Source organism: Gallinula chloropus, assembly GCF_964237585.1.
Source record: "Gallinula chloropus genome assembly, chromosome: 1".
Lineage (NCBI taxonomy): Eukaryota > Metazoa > Chordata > Aves > Gruiformes > Rallidae > Gallinula > Gallinula chloropus.
Genome location: NC_140085.1, coordinates 80,128,477 through 80,143,252, shown reverse-complemented (window position 1 = coordinate 80,143,252; position 14,776 = coordinate 80,128,477). Strand labels below are relative to the sequence as shown.

Sequence of the window (14,776 nt, the reverse complement as noted above, 5' to 3'; positions counted from 1 at the left end):
TTCCATTATCACTACCTCTAAACAGTCCCTCTCCAACTTTCCTGTAGCCTCATTTAGGTACTGAAGGATACAATAAGGCCTCCCAGGACCCTTCTCTTCTCCAGACTGAACAAGTCCATCTCTCTCAGCCTATCTTCCTAGGAGAGGTGCTTCAGCTCTCTGATCATCTTTGTGGCCCTCCTCTGAAATAGCCCCCACAGCTCCATGTCTGTCATATGTTGGGGGCCCCAGAGCTGAAGACAGTACTCTAGGTGGGGTCTCATGAGAGTGGAGAAGAGGGGAGAATCACCTTTCTTGACCTGCTGGTTACATTCTATGGGCAAACATATCTAAAAATTATCTTCACCTTCAAGAGTTGGGTTTTTTTTTAAGCTTAGAGCTGTATTACTGTGTTGATTTTCAATGTTGATTTATTATAGGAGTGCTTTCTGAAGTGGAATAGATAAAGATCACAAATGTTCTCTCTCTCTCTCTCCTTTCACCTCCATGCTTTCTTTCTTCCTTGCTAGATTACTTTGTCTTTAAGCATATTCAGCCTAATCATCGTTAATTGAAACTGCCCCATATGGGAATTCTAGCTTATGTCTGATCTCCCTAAAAATAGCCTCTAGAATTACTGGACTGGATTTCATTTTCTTACATAACAGAGAAAAAAACTCTGTTCTGCTGCTGCAGGAATTTCTAAGTGGTCTTCTGTGGCCTATATTATATTTGAAGTCAAATAAATCAATTAAATGGCCTTTCAGCATGGTAGAAGAATCCTGGCCCCACTGAAATTATTGGGAACTTTGTTATGGTATGCGGTCCAGCTGCTTTCTCAGCTCAAGCTCAAACTAAAGATCTATTAATTGTTTTTAACTAGCCTTTCCTTTTCTCATTTTGTGTCATTAGTTATTTAAGAATCCAAAATGTGTGTCAAAAAAGGCCCCTAAGTGGGCATTAGGAGAGAAGAGATCCAGGCAGGAGGTTATCAGCTCATTGGGCCATGAAGTGGATGACCATGGGATTAAGAACAGTATTTGTTGAGTGATAAACTGCATTTAGTCAAAATTACCTTTTCACTTATAGAGAGCTACAGTTTGAACCCATCTGGAGTTTCAGCCCTGTGCTGATATGGGGTCCTGTTCTAGCAAATACAGCGTTCAAATGCTTCTGACTGGTTTTGCCTTAGATTTCTCAGCCACATCTGAGCCTGAAAATACAAGGGCAGACTGCATACAGCTGTAAACAAAGATCTTCAAGCTTCACAACCTGCTCCTGTTAGATAAACCCAGTCTTGCCATTACGTTTGCAAAAGGCCACATCAATAACAGACACAATAAATGTGCGGCTTCTTCCCAGCCCGCCTTGCAGGCCTTCTTTTTCTTCTTTCTTTTTATTGAGATGTCTTTCATGACATGCATTTGGAGCTTTAGTTCACAGATGACTCAGAAAAGAGGAAATTATACTTGAAAATGCATAGTAGAAAGATATAGATCATAATTTTGGGGAGAGTGGGAAAAAACACTGGTTTTGGCAGGAGGTTAATAGCTCTCAGAGAGCTTTTTGGACTGATGCTACACTATTCTACTAAATATGTTTTTAGAGGAAAGCTGGAATTTTCCAAATGTTAAGCATCCCAGGTCCAATTTTTTAATGATGATAATTGCTGCTGGGATTTATGGCTTGTTAGGTAGAAGTTGTTTGTTACAAACCCTCATAAATGCAAATCTCTACATGCTTTTTCTGTTTCTCTGTGAGAAATTTGTGATACTGTACATATTCCACTTCAGTGCCTGTGGGTGGCCAGGGTAGGTATGTAATGCTGTTGAACTTAACACCCTAAATTGTTTCTTGGCCATCTGTGGCCAATAGCTAAGGAGGGAATAATCTCATTTTAATGACCTGATGTCAAATTTTATGTCAAACTCCAGTTTTTTTAGAAGACAGTATATTTTGTTTCCTTTCATTTGGACATACTTCTCAGGCTGGTCTAAGCTGGTTGGTATACAGCTTTCTCATTGCTTGTTATGCACTGCCCATCTTTTGACTTGTAAAGCATCTGGCACATATTTTCTCCCTTGATTAAAGTATCATCTGGTTAGATGTGTCATGTGAGAGCCCTAAATGCACAGTTGTGGGTTGGCAGTTGAAATTAATAATGAAACAAGGGAGCCTCAGAGACCTCATCTTTCTCTAGTGAGGTGGGGTTGATCTCTTCTCCTGGGTCACTAGTGACAGGACAAGGGGTACTGGTCTGAAGTTACACCAGGGGAAGTTTAGGTTGGACATTAGGAAAAAATTCTTTACTGAAAGGATTGTCAGATATTGGAACAGGCTGCCCAGGGATGTGGTTGAGTCACCATCCCTGGAGATGTTTGAAAGAAGAGTAGATATTGTACTTGGTGACATGGTCTAGTGTTGGACCTAGCTGGGATAGATAGATGATTGGACTCAATGAGCTTGAAGGACTTTTCCAACTGAAACCATTCTGTGATTCTATGGGCACATTCTGAGTTCTCCTAGATCTCTATCTGGCAAAGCATCTTTTACTCCTCTTTGTCCTTTCTGATGCAATGAGTTTTAGGGAAGAAAAACAGTTCCTAGGAGTGACTTAGATGAGGAAATTAGGTCATGCTGTTTACCGAGTGAACTACGAGACCAAAGGAAAGAAGGGGAGATAAACTGAAAAGGAGTGTTGTGTGTTACCTGCCTTTCCCCTGTGGGTGGTAGCAGCCGTACAAAACCTCTGTTCAGCAAATGTCCCCTCTTTTTTTTTCTTTATTTCTTTGTTTGTAACAAGGACAAAGACTGGAACAATCTCTGCTGCTTTCTCATTCTGCTCTAGCTAGTGCTTTTCCCAGTTTGGTTCACACAAATGGTGCTGCAGTAGAAGAATCAGATTTTCTGCATAATCTTTGTTCATTTTTGGTTTTAGACAAGTTTATGTTTACTTTGGGAAGGAGTATTACTGACTTCTTGTATAACTATTCTCTAGGTTAATCAGGAGAGAACAGGATATTTCAGCACTAAGTCTTTTCTTGGGGGTGAACTCCACCACTACAGAAATGCAAAAGCAGCTCAGGGAGGAAGCAATGGCAGGAGGCCGGGAGCCTGGGATATCTCCTGTCTTTGTAGAAAATGTCTTCTGGGAAACACAGGCTGATGTTGGCATCCTGTGCTTTCTACAAGGCAATGCTGACAGATAAGCCAGAAGATAGGGCTTTTCAGGGCTTTAGGTTTTTGGGTTTTTTTCATTCCCAAGAGTCCTGTCTTGTCCTATCTTCTTATTGCTCTCAATACCTGACAATTGGCAAAGTCACTGGAAGGAATTAGGCTCCACACAATCAATTCTTCCTAGATGAACTACTTTTTGCAGCAGAGGACAGATGGAGTGATAAGATTTGTGATGTGTTTATCCCCCATCTTTGGTGCTGATGGCAGCACTGTAGCCTGGCAGGTAAGTCGGAGTAAATTGGAACTCTCTGCGCAGATGCTGATGACAGCAGGAAAAAGCCTGACTCTGTTTAATGAAGCAAAAGAGCATGTGAGAGAGCTACTTTACTCTCAGGGACTGCCACTCAGATGGATTTCCACTAGGTTCTTCCACCTAGTGGAATATGAACTTGGTCTTTTTCCCATTCTCCTCCCCAATCCACTGGAAGGACGGAGCAGGAGGGAGAGGGTCAGTGAGTGAGTGGCGGTGGTGTGGTGCTTTATTACCAGCTGGGGTTTAACTCCAGCTGGCTGCTGAGCACCACACAGCTGCTCAGTCACCTCCATGGTGGGATGGGGGAAGAGAATCAGAAGGGTAAAAGTGAGAAAACCCATGGGTTGAGATACAGACAGTTCAATAGGGAAAGAAAAGCCGCACACGCAAGCAAAGCAGAACAAGGAATTCATTCACCGCTTCCTGCAGGCAGGCAGGTGTTCAGCCATCTCTGGGAAAGCAGGGCTCCATCATGTGTAATGGTTACTTGGGAAGGCATAATTCCAAACATCTCCCACTTACTACTACTTCCCCCTGCTTTATATGCTGAACATGATGTCATATGATGCAGAATATCCCTTTTGTCAGTTGGGTTCATCGGTTCCGACTATGTCTCCTCCCAGCCTGCTTGCTGCTGGAGTGGTTTCCAGAAGCAGAAAACTCTTTGGCTCTATATGTCTATCTAATATTGAATATGGAGAAGTGCATACATATATCTCTACAACATCTTCCTTAATTTATCCCTTGCCACTTGTATGTGCTGACCCTGTTGAGTAAGGCACTAATCAGATGTCAAACTTTGCGTGGTTTTGAATTATGTGTGTTGGTTTCAATTCATCTGACTTTACCAGCAGAAGGGTAAATGTGCATCTAAGTATTTTGTTGCCTGATCAAAGCTTCTTTGGTAGTTAATAGAGCAGGAGCTGCCCTTAGTGGACAAGCAATCTGACTTTTCCTAGGGTGAAGTGAGCTCCTCTGCCTCTCCACTAAGTATAGAAAGAACCCAAATGAGTAATTTTGACTAAAAACTTAACTGAGATTAGGTGGGAAAAATGCAGCCTGAAATCCCATGTTCTTTCTTTCTGCTCATAATTTAATTAGAGGCCAGCAGTTGAATTTTTGGAGTACATGTGTGTTTTATGTCAGCGGCATTGGAAAGTATTCCATGGTGATAAAACATGGTCCGAGGTATTTAACAAGATCCTGTTAAAACTAATGCAGCAAAATTTTATTCTTACAATGAATGCAACAAAAGGATTGTGCTTGTTTCCTAGTCTCAAATTGAGGAAATATCTTGCATTTTGTGCTAACTACCTTGCTTTGCCTATTTCTCTTACAGATCTATTTTGTAATACTGTTTACTGTATGTGCTAAACATTTTAAATACTTTGCATGGTGTTTGTGTGGTCTGCAGTGGATAAGTGAACTTTAGGTGTTGCTGTGCAGTCTAAATCTCTTTGACTCATATGTTGAACTCATGTGTGTACACAGGTGTGTTTGCCCTGAGTGTATTCAATGTATGCTCCTGTCCCACACATACTGTGCTTTGAGGAAGATGCTCTAGAACAAATTCTCATACAAAGGTGCAAAAAATGTATTATCCCTCTACACAAAGCACCTGTTTCCTCGGGAAGAGGTCCATGCTCAGCTCCGGGACTCGCTTCCGAACTCTGCTTTCCTGTTTAGCTTATTTTCTGGTTTGCTTCCTCACTCTCCTGTTCCACACAATCCCTGACTTATTCCTGATGCCACAGCAGGTGCTCTGAGACCCTCTGTTTCTGGCAGGCAAAGAATGACCCCATGCCTTTCTATTGAGCCCCAAGAATACATGTCCGTCTCCCCCGTCGAACCTGTCCTCTTCTTACAACAGTGACTACTGCCACGGAGTTTCCTGCTGTGTATAAACATCTCTCCATCCTGAACACAGGAAGATTAGAAACAGTTTACTGTTAGCATCTTCTGAGATCTGTCCCTCTTGAAAGATTTCAAAAGATTTCAGTTCCTCTATATTAGAAGATGTTTTATATTAATTGTTAGATGGTTACCTTTAGTCCTGGTTGTTTGAGATAGTCCATATTCTTCCTCCTTGCTGCCAGCCAGGGTTTTACTGATGCAGTCAGGAGTTCTCCTATTCATGGAGAGCATGGGAGAAACCAGCATCTCCTGTTGGGATAGTCCATAATTTTGATTCATTGCTGCTTATGGCACAGAAATCAATGTTGTGGGAAATTTTTCCTACTGAGGGGAGGTCCCACATTTTACATTTCCATCACAGATCTATTCAATCACTTTTAATCAATTAATTTACATGCTCGTTTTATGGTAATACCGACTATATATATTTCCTCTGGGTGAAACTAAGTTGGAAACTGTTAAGGCTGGCAGAGGAAGACCAGCAGCTCCCGACTATGAGGGTGTGCAGACTCTTCAGCTCTTGCCTGGTGTGTGGCTGCCACCTCCTGACAACAATGCATGAAACAGTCGGTACATATCGGCCTATCTTTCCACTTGGGGCTCTCTTTAGATCATATATTGGCAAGTAAAATGGTTAATGTAAATTAATCTGTAAGTTGTACGTGTTGTTTTAGAGGTGCCTTTGCACTGGAATGATGCCGGCTGGAGTTCCTCCAGTGAGCTTGTTTGGCAGATTCTGTAATGAAGTGAACTGCCGAAGTTTTGCTTGTGATGGCTTGAGAGATAAAACCTGCGTGCCCTCTGGTGGGACTGCGGGGGGATTAGTGTCCTGCTGCAGCCTGGATGCGAAGGGCACTGGGGAGAACCGTTTAAAGGAGTGGCTGTCATTGCCTTGCTTTGAAGGCACGGATGCCAAGCAGTCACCGTGGAAGTAACTTGAAAGTAGACAGCCCATACTGACACCAAGATATACGCAGGAATCCGGCCAAGCTGATTAATAATACTTTCTGTTCCCTGGAGTTGCTTGTGTGTATTTTACTCCTGAGTGAACTTGTCATGCTTGGGGCAAGAAGTGGAACAACGCAATGTGGAAGAGACATGAGGAAGTTGATTAAAGTATTTCTTGACCTGGAATGCAAATAGAGACCCCCTGTATTGTGTGAAGCTTTAGAACTTTATTCAGGGATGGAGTCTTTGTGTTTTCAAATTATGGAGAGATTTGGCATAAGTTGTATGAGACCTTCATGATTCTTTTTCCCTGGAAACATTACAAAATTTCCCTATGCACAAAGTAGAAAATAATGATGAAAAATAAGATACCAGTTTGTATAATAACAGCTGGTAGATATTGACTCAACAGTGACCCTGTTGAACCATGAGCAGAATGCAGTTTGATTGGTTTTTTGGACCTTAAATTAAATTGTCAGTGTCCTGCAAAGACATGCATGAGATGGGGTACATGGCTGAGCTCCAAACCTGGCCTAGTCTGATGTCTCAAATCGGAAAAAACTTTATTAAATCTGCTCTCTCTCTCAAGAGAGACATACTTGCTCTTATGTGGGAAATATGAAGAAATTTGACATAGGTTTTGTGAATATCAACTCCTTTCATAAAATAAACTTCTCTTTTCTCCTCTCTGTTTTGCTGGATTATTCTCCTGTTACAAGTGAGGCACTGAAGAAATGTGCAGGATGCAAACATTAATGCAGAAAATATATCCACCCTTATGGATCTGTAGCATAATAGGGTCCTACCTATAGAATCTGTGTGTGTGTGTGTGTGTAGTGATTTCTGTTGGAATGCACCTCTTTCAGATTGACCTTTTGGCATTTAAAATGACATTTTAGCCTGACCCGATAGAGGCTGCCTTTTTATTAACTTTAAACTTTTAACTCTTGTTTCTTTCTTTTCTAGATAGAGGAGCGAGCAGAATTTTTGAACAAATCCGCTCAGAAGAGGTAAAGCAATAAAATAGTAGGCTCAGTCAAAACAGGATGTTTAATTGGAGGGAATAATCAATTCTTTTTATCTTTTTTTTCCCCTACTTCCTATAGTGGTATGAAACCTGCCCACGCAGCAGCGGTTGTCTCAAAGATTGACAGTAGACTTGAGCAATACACTAGTGCGATTGAGGTAAGCTAGTTCCAGATCACGATGGCTCTAGCTACTAAGGGCTTTTGGGACTTTAATCAGCATATGTTCTGTGGTTCAAGGATTGCAGGAATTTTTGGTCACAAACTCTTTTTTTCAAGGTGACTTCCAGAGCAAAATGCTTGAGGGCACACCCCTAACCAACATCTAGATGTATCTCTAAACAAAGCCTCAGATTCTTGTCTTCCTTTCATGCTGCAATTTACTCTGCTTGGAGTAGCTCTTGAAGGCCTCAGCATCTCGAGTGACAGTCACAAGAATACAGTAGTATTAAAAAAGATGTCTTAAAAGCTGTGATTGCAATCTAGCACTTACTCATTCCCTGATGGATTTTTTTTTCTCCTCCAATTCACATATAAGATATAAGGTATTAATTGGTTAAAATTTATTATCCTTTAACTTAAAGGACAATTTAGTAATTAAAAATCAATTAACAAGGACTTTTTTTCCCCTGTGTCTGCTGTTTAACCTTTCTGCTAGGGAGCTTGTCAGTGGTGGAGTTGTGTGTCAGCTCCCAGTGAAAAAAGCACATGCCTGACAGCTCTGAATCAGTCAGGCTTGCCTCCAGCACCTATGTTACACTGAAAAGCTGAAGGTAGCTCAGACCACCAGAGAGAAATGTTATCATGGCACCCAGTAGTTCCCATCTCATCAAAGAAGGAGCATGCAGCTTCTGTGCTCCTGCTTCACTGTGCCTTTCTGGGTGAGATATGGCCAGCTTAGAGTGCTTTGATTTGGCACAAGAGTTTGATGTTAAACTCCTTAATGAGGATAGATGGTTTGGAGCTACAGCTCCATCTGTCATAAATTTATATAATGGTGAAATCAGTGTTTGTCAACCCATAAACACTGAACCAGTATTCCTGAAGGAGTCATGCTTACAGGGTGCAGGTGCTGAGACTTGAAAGAGGACAAATGAGAGCCTTGGAGCAGTTGTGTGCAGAGCTGTGGTTTGCCATGAGATTTAGAACTGTAACAAATTCAAAAATCAAAATTACTGCAATTTTCATAGCCTGTCAGCTCGAGGGTGCAACTGCAAATCAAAAGCAGGGAGAGTCTCAGTGGCGTCTCCTGAGCTGGGTACTTCTTTCCATCTTTGCATGATCATCCCTAGAGCCACTTACAGGTGCTGCATTCCCCAGCATTGCCCCAGAGTCAAAGCACCCTGGGACTCCAGCTTAAGGCCAAACACCAACTGGCCTCAATTCTTCAGCAGGGCACAAAGGCTGGAAGACCAGCTAAGCCAGCACCCTCCGACCTTCCAGTTCCAGCTGAGGGCGTCCGTAATATCAAGAGCATGTGGGAGAAAGGGAATGTTTTTTCATCACCCTCTGGGACAGGAACACCAAATAAGGTAAGTGTTTAATTTTACATAATGATTATAGAGTTACGTTTTGGCCCTGACCTTGCCATTCACGTTCCTGTGAGTAAGCCTGGCTGCTCCTGTTGACATCACTGGTGAAGAATATCCCAAAGGATCCCAAGGTCCTCAGAAACCCACGAAATCGCGTGGCTGTGATATTGAGAATAATGGAAGAATTCAGTGACATACTGAGCTAAGTTATGAGACATTCCAGAACCACATCAGATATCTTAGACAAATATATCTGGGTATTTCAAGCAGAGTACAAAGAAATTCTTTGTGTTGGGAAAGATTCTTTTGCGGGGCAGAGGAGGATTAAACAGGCAATAATGATAATGTTTTATAGACTGTGCATAGAAGCATTTGTGTGATCTTTATCTGTCCTACATAAATCCTTAAGGCAACATTTCCTTTCTATAATTTGATGTGAATTGATGAGTGTTCATCATAGCCAAAAAAGCTGAACGATGGACTGAAGGGGGTTATTACAGAGAGACATAAAATTTCAGTGATTTGTTCTAAGCTTTTAAAGACTTATTTTAATGATTTATGTTTAGGCTGCTCAACTCCTTTATTTAAAAAAAAAATTAAAAAAAATTAAAAAAAAATTAACAAAACAAAAATGTAGACACAGACCCCAAGCTTTTAGTTTCTTTGGTGTTTGGGGTTATGACAGACTCAGCATGTCTAATGTTTATTCCTAGGTTAGCACAAAAGTGGAAATTATTCTTCAGCCCATATTTATCGTTACTGAAAACTAAAGGGTGGTAAGTAGTACTGTGTAGGTCAGAGTATCTTCATGGTACACAGGATGACTCATAGCAAGCCAGAGTCTCAGTGAGAACCTCTTGTTAAATTCAGGCTTCGCTTTGGTTTTAAATCTAAACTGTGGAAAACATAAAAAAACCATAAAAAAAAAGCTCTTCTGAAAGTCTTCTGATCAGATTTTACTATTTTTCAGGAAACTGCTGGACTGAAGGTTGGTGTCTCCAGTCGTATCAATGAATGGTTAACCAAGACCCCAGAGAGCAAGTCATCTGCTCCAAAACCTTCTGTAAGTAAATGCAACAACTTTCAGTGGGTGGTTTTCATCCTGGGGCAGAGGTGGTGATGGTGCTTCCTCAACCAGCTGATGGTCTTTGAAGGAAACTTGCTGCCTGTCCTCTTTTGGAAGCTCACAGAGACCCCCTGGCTGCTGACTCCTGGATAATGAGAAAGGGAAGGGAGGGGGTGTGTGGTGCCTGTGTAAGTAAAACAAGGCAGTTCTCACCTTAAAGCTTAGGGATGCTCTAAAAAGCCGGTGCTCAGAGAAGCACTTCTCTGGTGAAGGACATTCATTTACCTACCTGTGAAAGGCCTGCCATTAACTTACAAATTCCTAGCCATATACCCTGGGTGAAACACTTGTTCTTTGGCTCTTTCCCTGTAAAAATCTTTCAAGTATATTTTTAAACAAAACTGAAATACTTTAATCCTTTAAGAGCCTAAATGCCGTTTCTAATGAAGGCCCTTGAGAACGCCCATTACTTCAACAAGAATCAGAGCAGAAAATGCTATTGAAGTAGTAACTTAGGAGTGTGGGATGCAGCAGTGTGGATGTAGGAAGAAAAAGAAACAGGTAATTGTGGGGTGGGGAAGAGTAGGGATGAGGAACCAGAGCTGTAAGCATCTGTATTGGAGAATGACAGGGCACTTATCATGGTGTTAATGACTTTGGGGTTTTAACTGGTTTCTTCCTGTGTCCTTGTGAAGCCTTTTTCTGCCAGTCCACTTGTCCTTTGTAAAAGGTGCAGCCTGACAAACACTTGCTCAATTCACACTCCTGTTTGTCCCAAAGAAGAGTTCAAAATTTGCAGTGTTGTCCCCATTGTCTGTATTTACTGGGGGCTACGTGGATATTGAATACTAAACGAAATCATCCTGCTTTGGCAGGGGGGTTGGACCTGATGATCTCTTGAGGTCCCTTCCAACCCCTATGATTCTGTGATTCTGTGATTGTGATCCCTGTTCTGAAAAACAGCACAGAACCTGCCACCAGATTTTCCTTTCTTTTAAGTTCAATCTTTTAGATAATATAAAACTGACTTCCTGTTTTCACCTCAGCCAACTGTTTCTATCTATGTGTTCATTTCCCTCTCTCAATAGATTGTTCTTTCTTCTTTCAATATCTCTGCTTGAAGGAACCTGCCCTCCTCCTATTCTTCTTCTTTGGGGGTCTGTTTGCTAAGATGGTCAGGTAAACCTGTTCATAATTGACTATGAAGAATGACATACCTCTGTAATTGTGATTTTTATTTTCTTTTTACTAGGATAAATCAAAGAGAAACCTAGAATTTCTTAGCAAATAGCTTTCTTACCTTCATCACATTTCACCAAAATAAAGAATAGTTTGAAGCTTTTGTGACCATTAAGATTCTTGTGGGTTTTGGAACAATGTTCAATTAAAAGTATACAGAGCAAAGGTCTCAGTTTTATGGTGAACCTAAATCACAGATCCCAGATGATTTCAGGATTATGGAAGTGGCTTTATCCACTGGAAGCAATTTTGCTTCCTTCCTCTGTTACTCCTGAACTCACTTTTTGAAGTCAAGAATTAGCTTAAAGTCTTAACCATCAGCATCCTTAACCTCTGGCTGTAAATTATGATCATTATGTGAAGTGTCATTCTGAAGAGCTTTATAATTGACAGACAATGTAATATTTACTGCTGGTGGATGCTCCTCAGCTTTTTTTTAATGAGGAAGTCACATTCTGATTTTTTTCTCTGCCAGATTAAAATAAGCCTGAACTAATGTTGGTTTCTGTTCCCTTATATTAATTTAAAAATACAGGATTTAAAACCAGGAGATGTATCCGGCAAACGCAATCTCTGGGAGAAGCAGTCAGTTGATAAGCCATCTCCTTCTAAGGTAACACTTCAGTTCATTGTTAAAAGGCTCGTCTCTCTGTGGGAGGCTTTCTAGGGGGAAGGTGCTGTTCGCCTTCGTGAGGTCAATTAGTTGGAATTAGGCCTCTACGTTGCTTTTGTTATGAACCTGCCTTGTTATCTATAAAAGAAAGTACAGTGGGGCACAGAAAACCATGGGCAGTGTGAGACTTACGTTCCTGTGTTGCAGAGCTGTTTTGTATGTGGAAGGCTGTCCTTTGCATAGATTTGATTTTGGTTTTCCCCTGCTATAAATATCTATGTTTGCCCATACTCAACTTTAATATTGGGTTATTACTTCTTCAAACAGGTATCAGCTATGGGGAAAAAATCAGAGACTAATGGTAAGTAATTCTAATCACACACCTGCTTATTCAATAGACACTTGGCCGTACTTTCCTGCAGGCACGTCTCAGTTTTGCAGTTCTACAGCTGTCAGTGTCGATGCAAAAACCAAACCCTTTTTGCCTTTACTTTTCAAAAGCTCTGTTGCAATATCATCAAAACATGAAATGTTTGAGAAATAAGCCTAAATCATCTTCTTAGGAGGACAGGGGGCTAGCAGTGCTCCAGCCATGTTCGCCAAGCTTTCTTCGAGCGACATGTGTAGTATGTTTGCTGTAGCTAGAGAGGCTCATTAAACTGTGTGAGGTTCAAGGAATGGGACGATCATTTAACTGATTACAGTGGATGCACAGCATCTGGGAAGGGCTCTTTTAAAAGCTGCAGCAGGAATGGATATGCCTTTTGTGAGTGGAGATGAAACCCAAAAAGCAAGGCTGTTACAGCAGCACTATTTGAGCAGAAGTGGAAGATTTCAGTACCACTGAGAATGAGCATTGCACCCGATTTTAAACACTGCTGCTGGGTAATGGTGAAGCCTGATGAAATTCAGCAGTGTTAATTTTTAAACAGAATTCTTCTGGTTGGTTGAGAGTCCCATGAGCTTCTGCATACCCAGACTGGAACGCAGTTGAAACGTGCTCAACAGCAGCACTGCTTTTGCTGGAGCTGTGCATCAGCCTCTTTTCCAGGCAAAATGAGTCCTGTCATTTTGAAACTGCTAGTTTGGGTAGTGTCACATAGTTTTAGGGAAAGAAAGTGGCAAAGTTCCCCTCCTAGCTTTAGTGCGCTGCTAAAATTTTTGTTTTAATCTAAACCACTCCAAATAAAATCAACTAAAAGAAATATGTGCCTCAGGACCAGTGTGGAAGAATGGACATTCACTGATCAATTTAATGGCTTTAAGAAGTCTTGCAACATCCCTTGGACTCTTCACTAGGAATGAAAAGAATACAGAAAAACTTGGTTTTCTACACATAACCCACGCACACATTTTGATTCACAAGCCAGAGTTCTGTTACACATCTGAACTTACCGGTTTAGAGTCACACAAATGGAATTGTCTTCCTCTTGCTCTTTTTCAAACTGAGCTGTTAGGAGAGGGGTTTTCAGGCTTGCTCAGTGTCAGCACTGCTCAGCTCCCATGTAAGGTGTGAGCAGTCACATGTCGCTGCCTTTGGGAGCAGTGCCCGACAAGTGGTTTGGACACTGCAGAGCCTCTCCTTGCTTTAAGGCTGAATGGGATGAAGGCTTCAGCAGAGGGGTTGCAGGACAAGGAGGAAGAGGCTTTCAGGAGTGCAGCAGCATCCAGCTTGTGTCCTGCCTTCTTACATGCTGAGTGTTAAACCTAGAGCCATGCCTTCCCTGTTTTAGAGTTACATTGGGTTATTTCAAGCCATCTTTAATCTTTCTCTTTCTCAGCAGGTTTGAGACAAGAACCATAGAAGGCCACTAAAGACGCTGGACCAATCAGTTGGGGGGAAGAAAACAAAAAAAAAAACCAAAAAAAAAGAAAAGGAAAAAGTGCTAAATTGTTCTTTTTATATTTATGTTTATTTACCAAAATGTCTTTTTGCATTATCCCAGTTAAAACCATGTATATTAGCACTGTATTTAATAATCAGTCTAGACATTCATCATAATAGTACTGCCTTTGCACAAGAGCCTTTATTCCTAAAGAAACCCATGCTGTGAAATATATAGATTCTCCTACTGATAGTCATAACTAACTACGTACCTTAACAGTGATTTCAACTGGCATAAAAGGTCAACCCAAAATACCTGTAACATGAAGTTTCTTAAGAAAGGTGTGCAGTAAACCTATAAAAACAATGGTTGCTTTTGTAATACAGAAGTCTTTCTTTCTGCACTTTAGACTAAGGCATGGAAGAAATATCTTTAGTTGACAATGTAATATTTTCTGTAAGTTGCCCATGTCATGAGAAATACTGCATCAATAACGTGTTTTAATTTTTTTTTGTTTTATACTTTTTTAAGTATCAATTTTTCCATTCTAGTTTAAGTTAATACCTAAATTTGGATGATTATGTTAGCTGACAGCGGTACTGATATTTCTTTTTGTTGTTAGTGACTAGTAACTAAATGCAATTTAGAATATATACACACACATAGCTTTACAAAGTTAAGCCTAAAGGCACTACTAATGGTAGAATGCTTTAATACATGCTAGAGTACTATATTTAGTAATAAACATACATAATTAGCCAATATCACAGCTTAAAAAAATAAAGACAAAAATCACACACTTTTCTATAGTAAGATTTCATAATTGCCATTAGAGGTATGGTGAGATAAGTATTAAAAATTTTTAAATGTCAGTTGCCCAGTAACGGGTAATTAAAAAGAAAGTATAGTTTTTAAAAGAGGAGAAGGTAAGGGTATAGAGGGTCAAAAATAGGTCACTTGTATAAAACATTGTAGTTTAATTTATATAAAACTACCATAATTAAAAAGAAAAAAAAAAAAACAAACAGCCTAAACACAGTTGGAGCTTGTTTCAAATGACTGCACACTAAATCTTGCCATCCATCAGTGCCGTACACTAAATCCACCTAAAATGAAGTAAACCTCTATCTTTATAATGCTTCTT

At 40.6% G+C, this 14,776-nt stretch overlaps 1 protein-coding gene across 7 annotated transcripts in view; it reads left to right on the top strand.

The window, feature by feature from the left end:
• The window catches only part of CALD1 (caldesmon 1), a 191,889-nt gene extending 178,128 nt beyond the window's left edge, over window positions 1-13,761 (top strand). For 4 of the 7 annotated variants that reach the window (XM_084262078.1, XM_084262073.1, XM_084262074.1 and 1 more), the window contains 7 exons: window positions 7,298-7,341; window positions 7,438-7,516; window positions 8,748-8,888; window positions 9,859-9,951; window positions 11,729-11,806; window positions 12,134-12,167; window positions 13,588-13,761. In XM_084262078.1, coding sequence (XP_084118204.1) covers window positions 7,298-7,341; window positions 7,438-7,516; window positions 8,748-8,888; window positions 9,859-9,951; window positions 11,729-11,806; window positions 12,134-12,167; window positions 13,588-13,610 — 492 coding nt within the window. In that variant the 3' untranslated portion in view covers window positions 13,611-13,761. The remainder of the gene's footprint in view (window positions 1-7,297; window positions 7,342-7,437; window positions 7,517-8,747; window positions 8,889-9,858; window positions 9,952-11,728; window positions 11,807-12,133; window positions 12,168-13,587) is intronic. The other 3 variants (XM_084262079.1, XM_084262076.1, XM_084262075.1) reach the window with 2 other exon arrangements.
• Window positions 13,762-14,776: the final 1,015 nt, after the last annotated feature.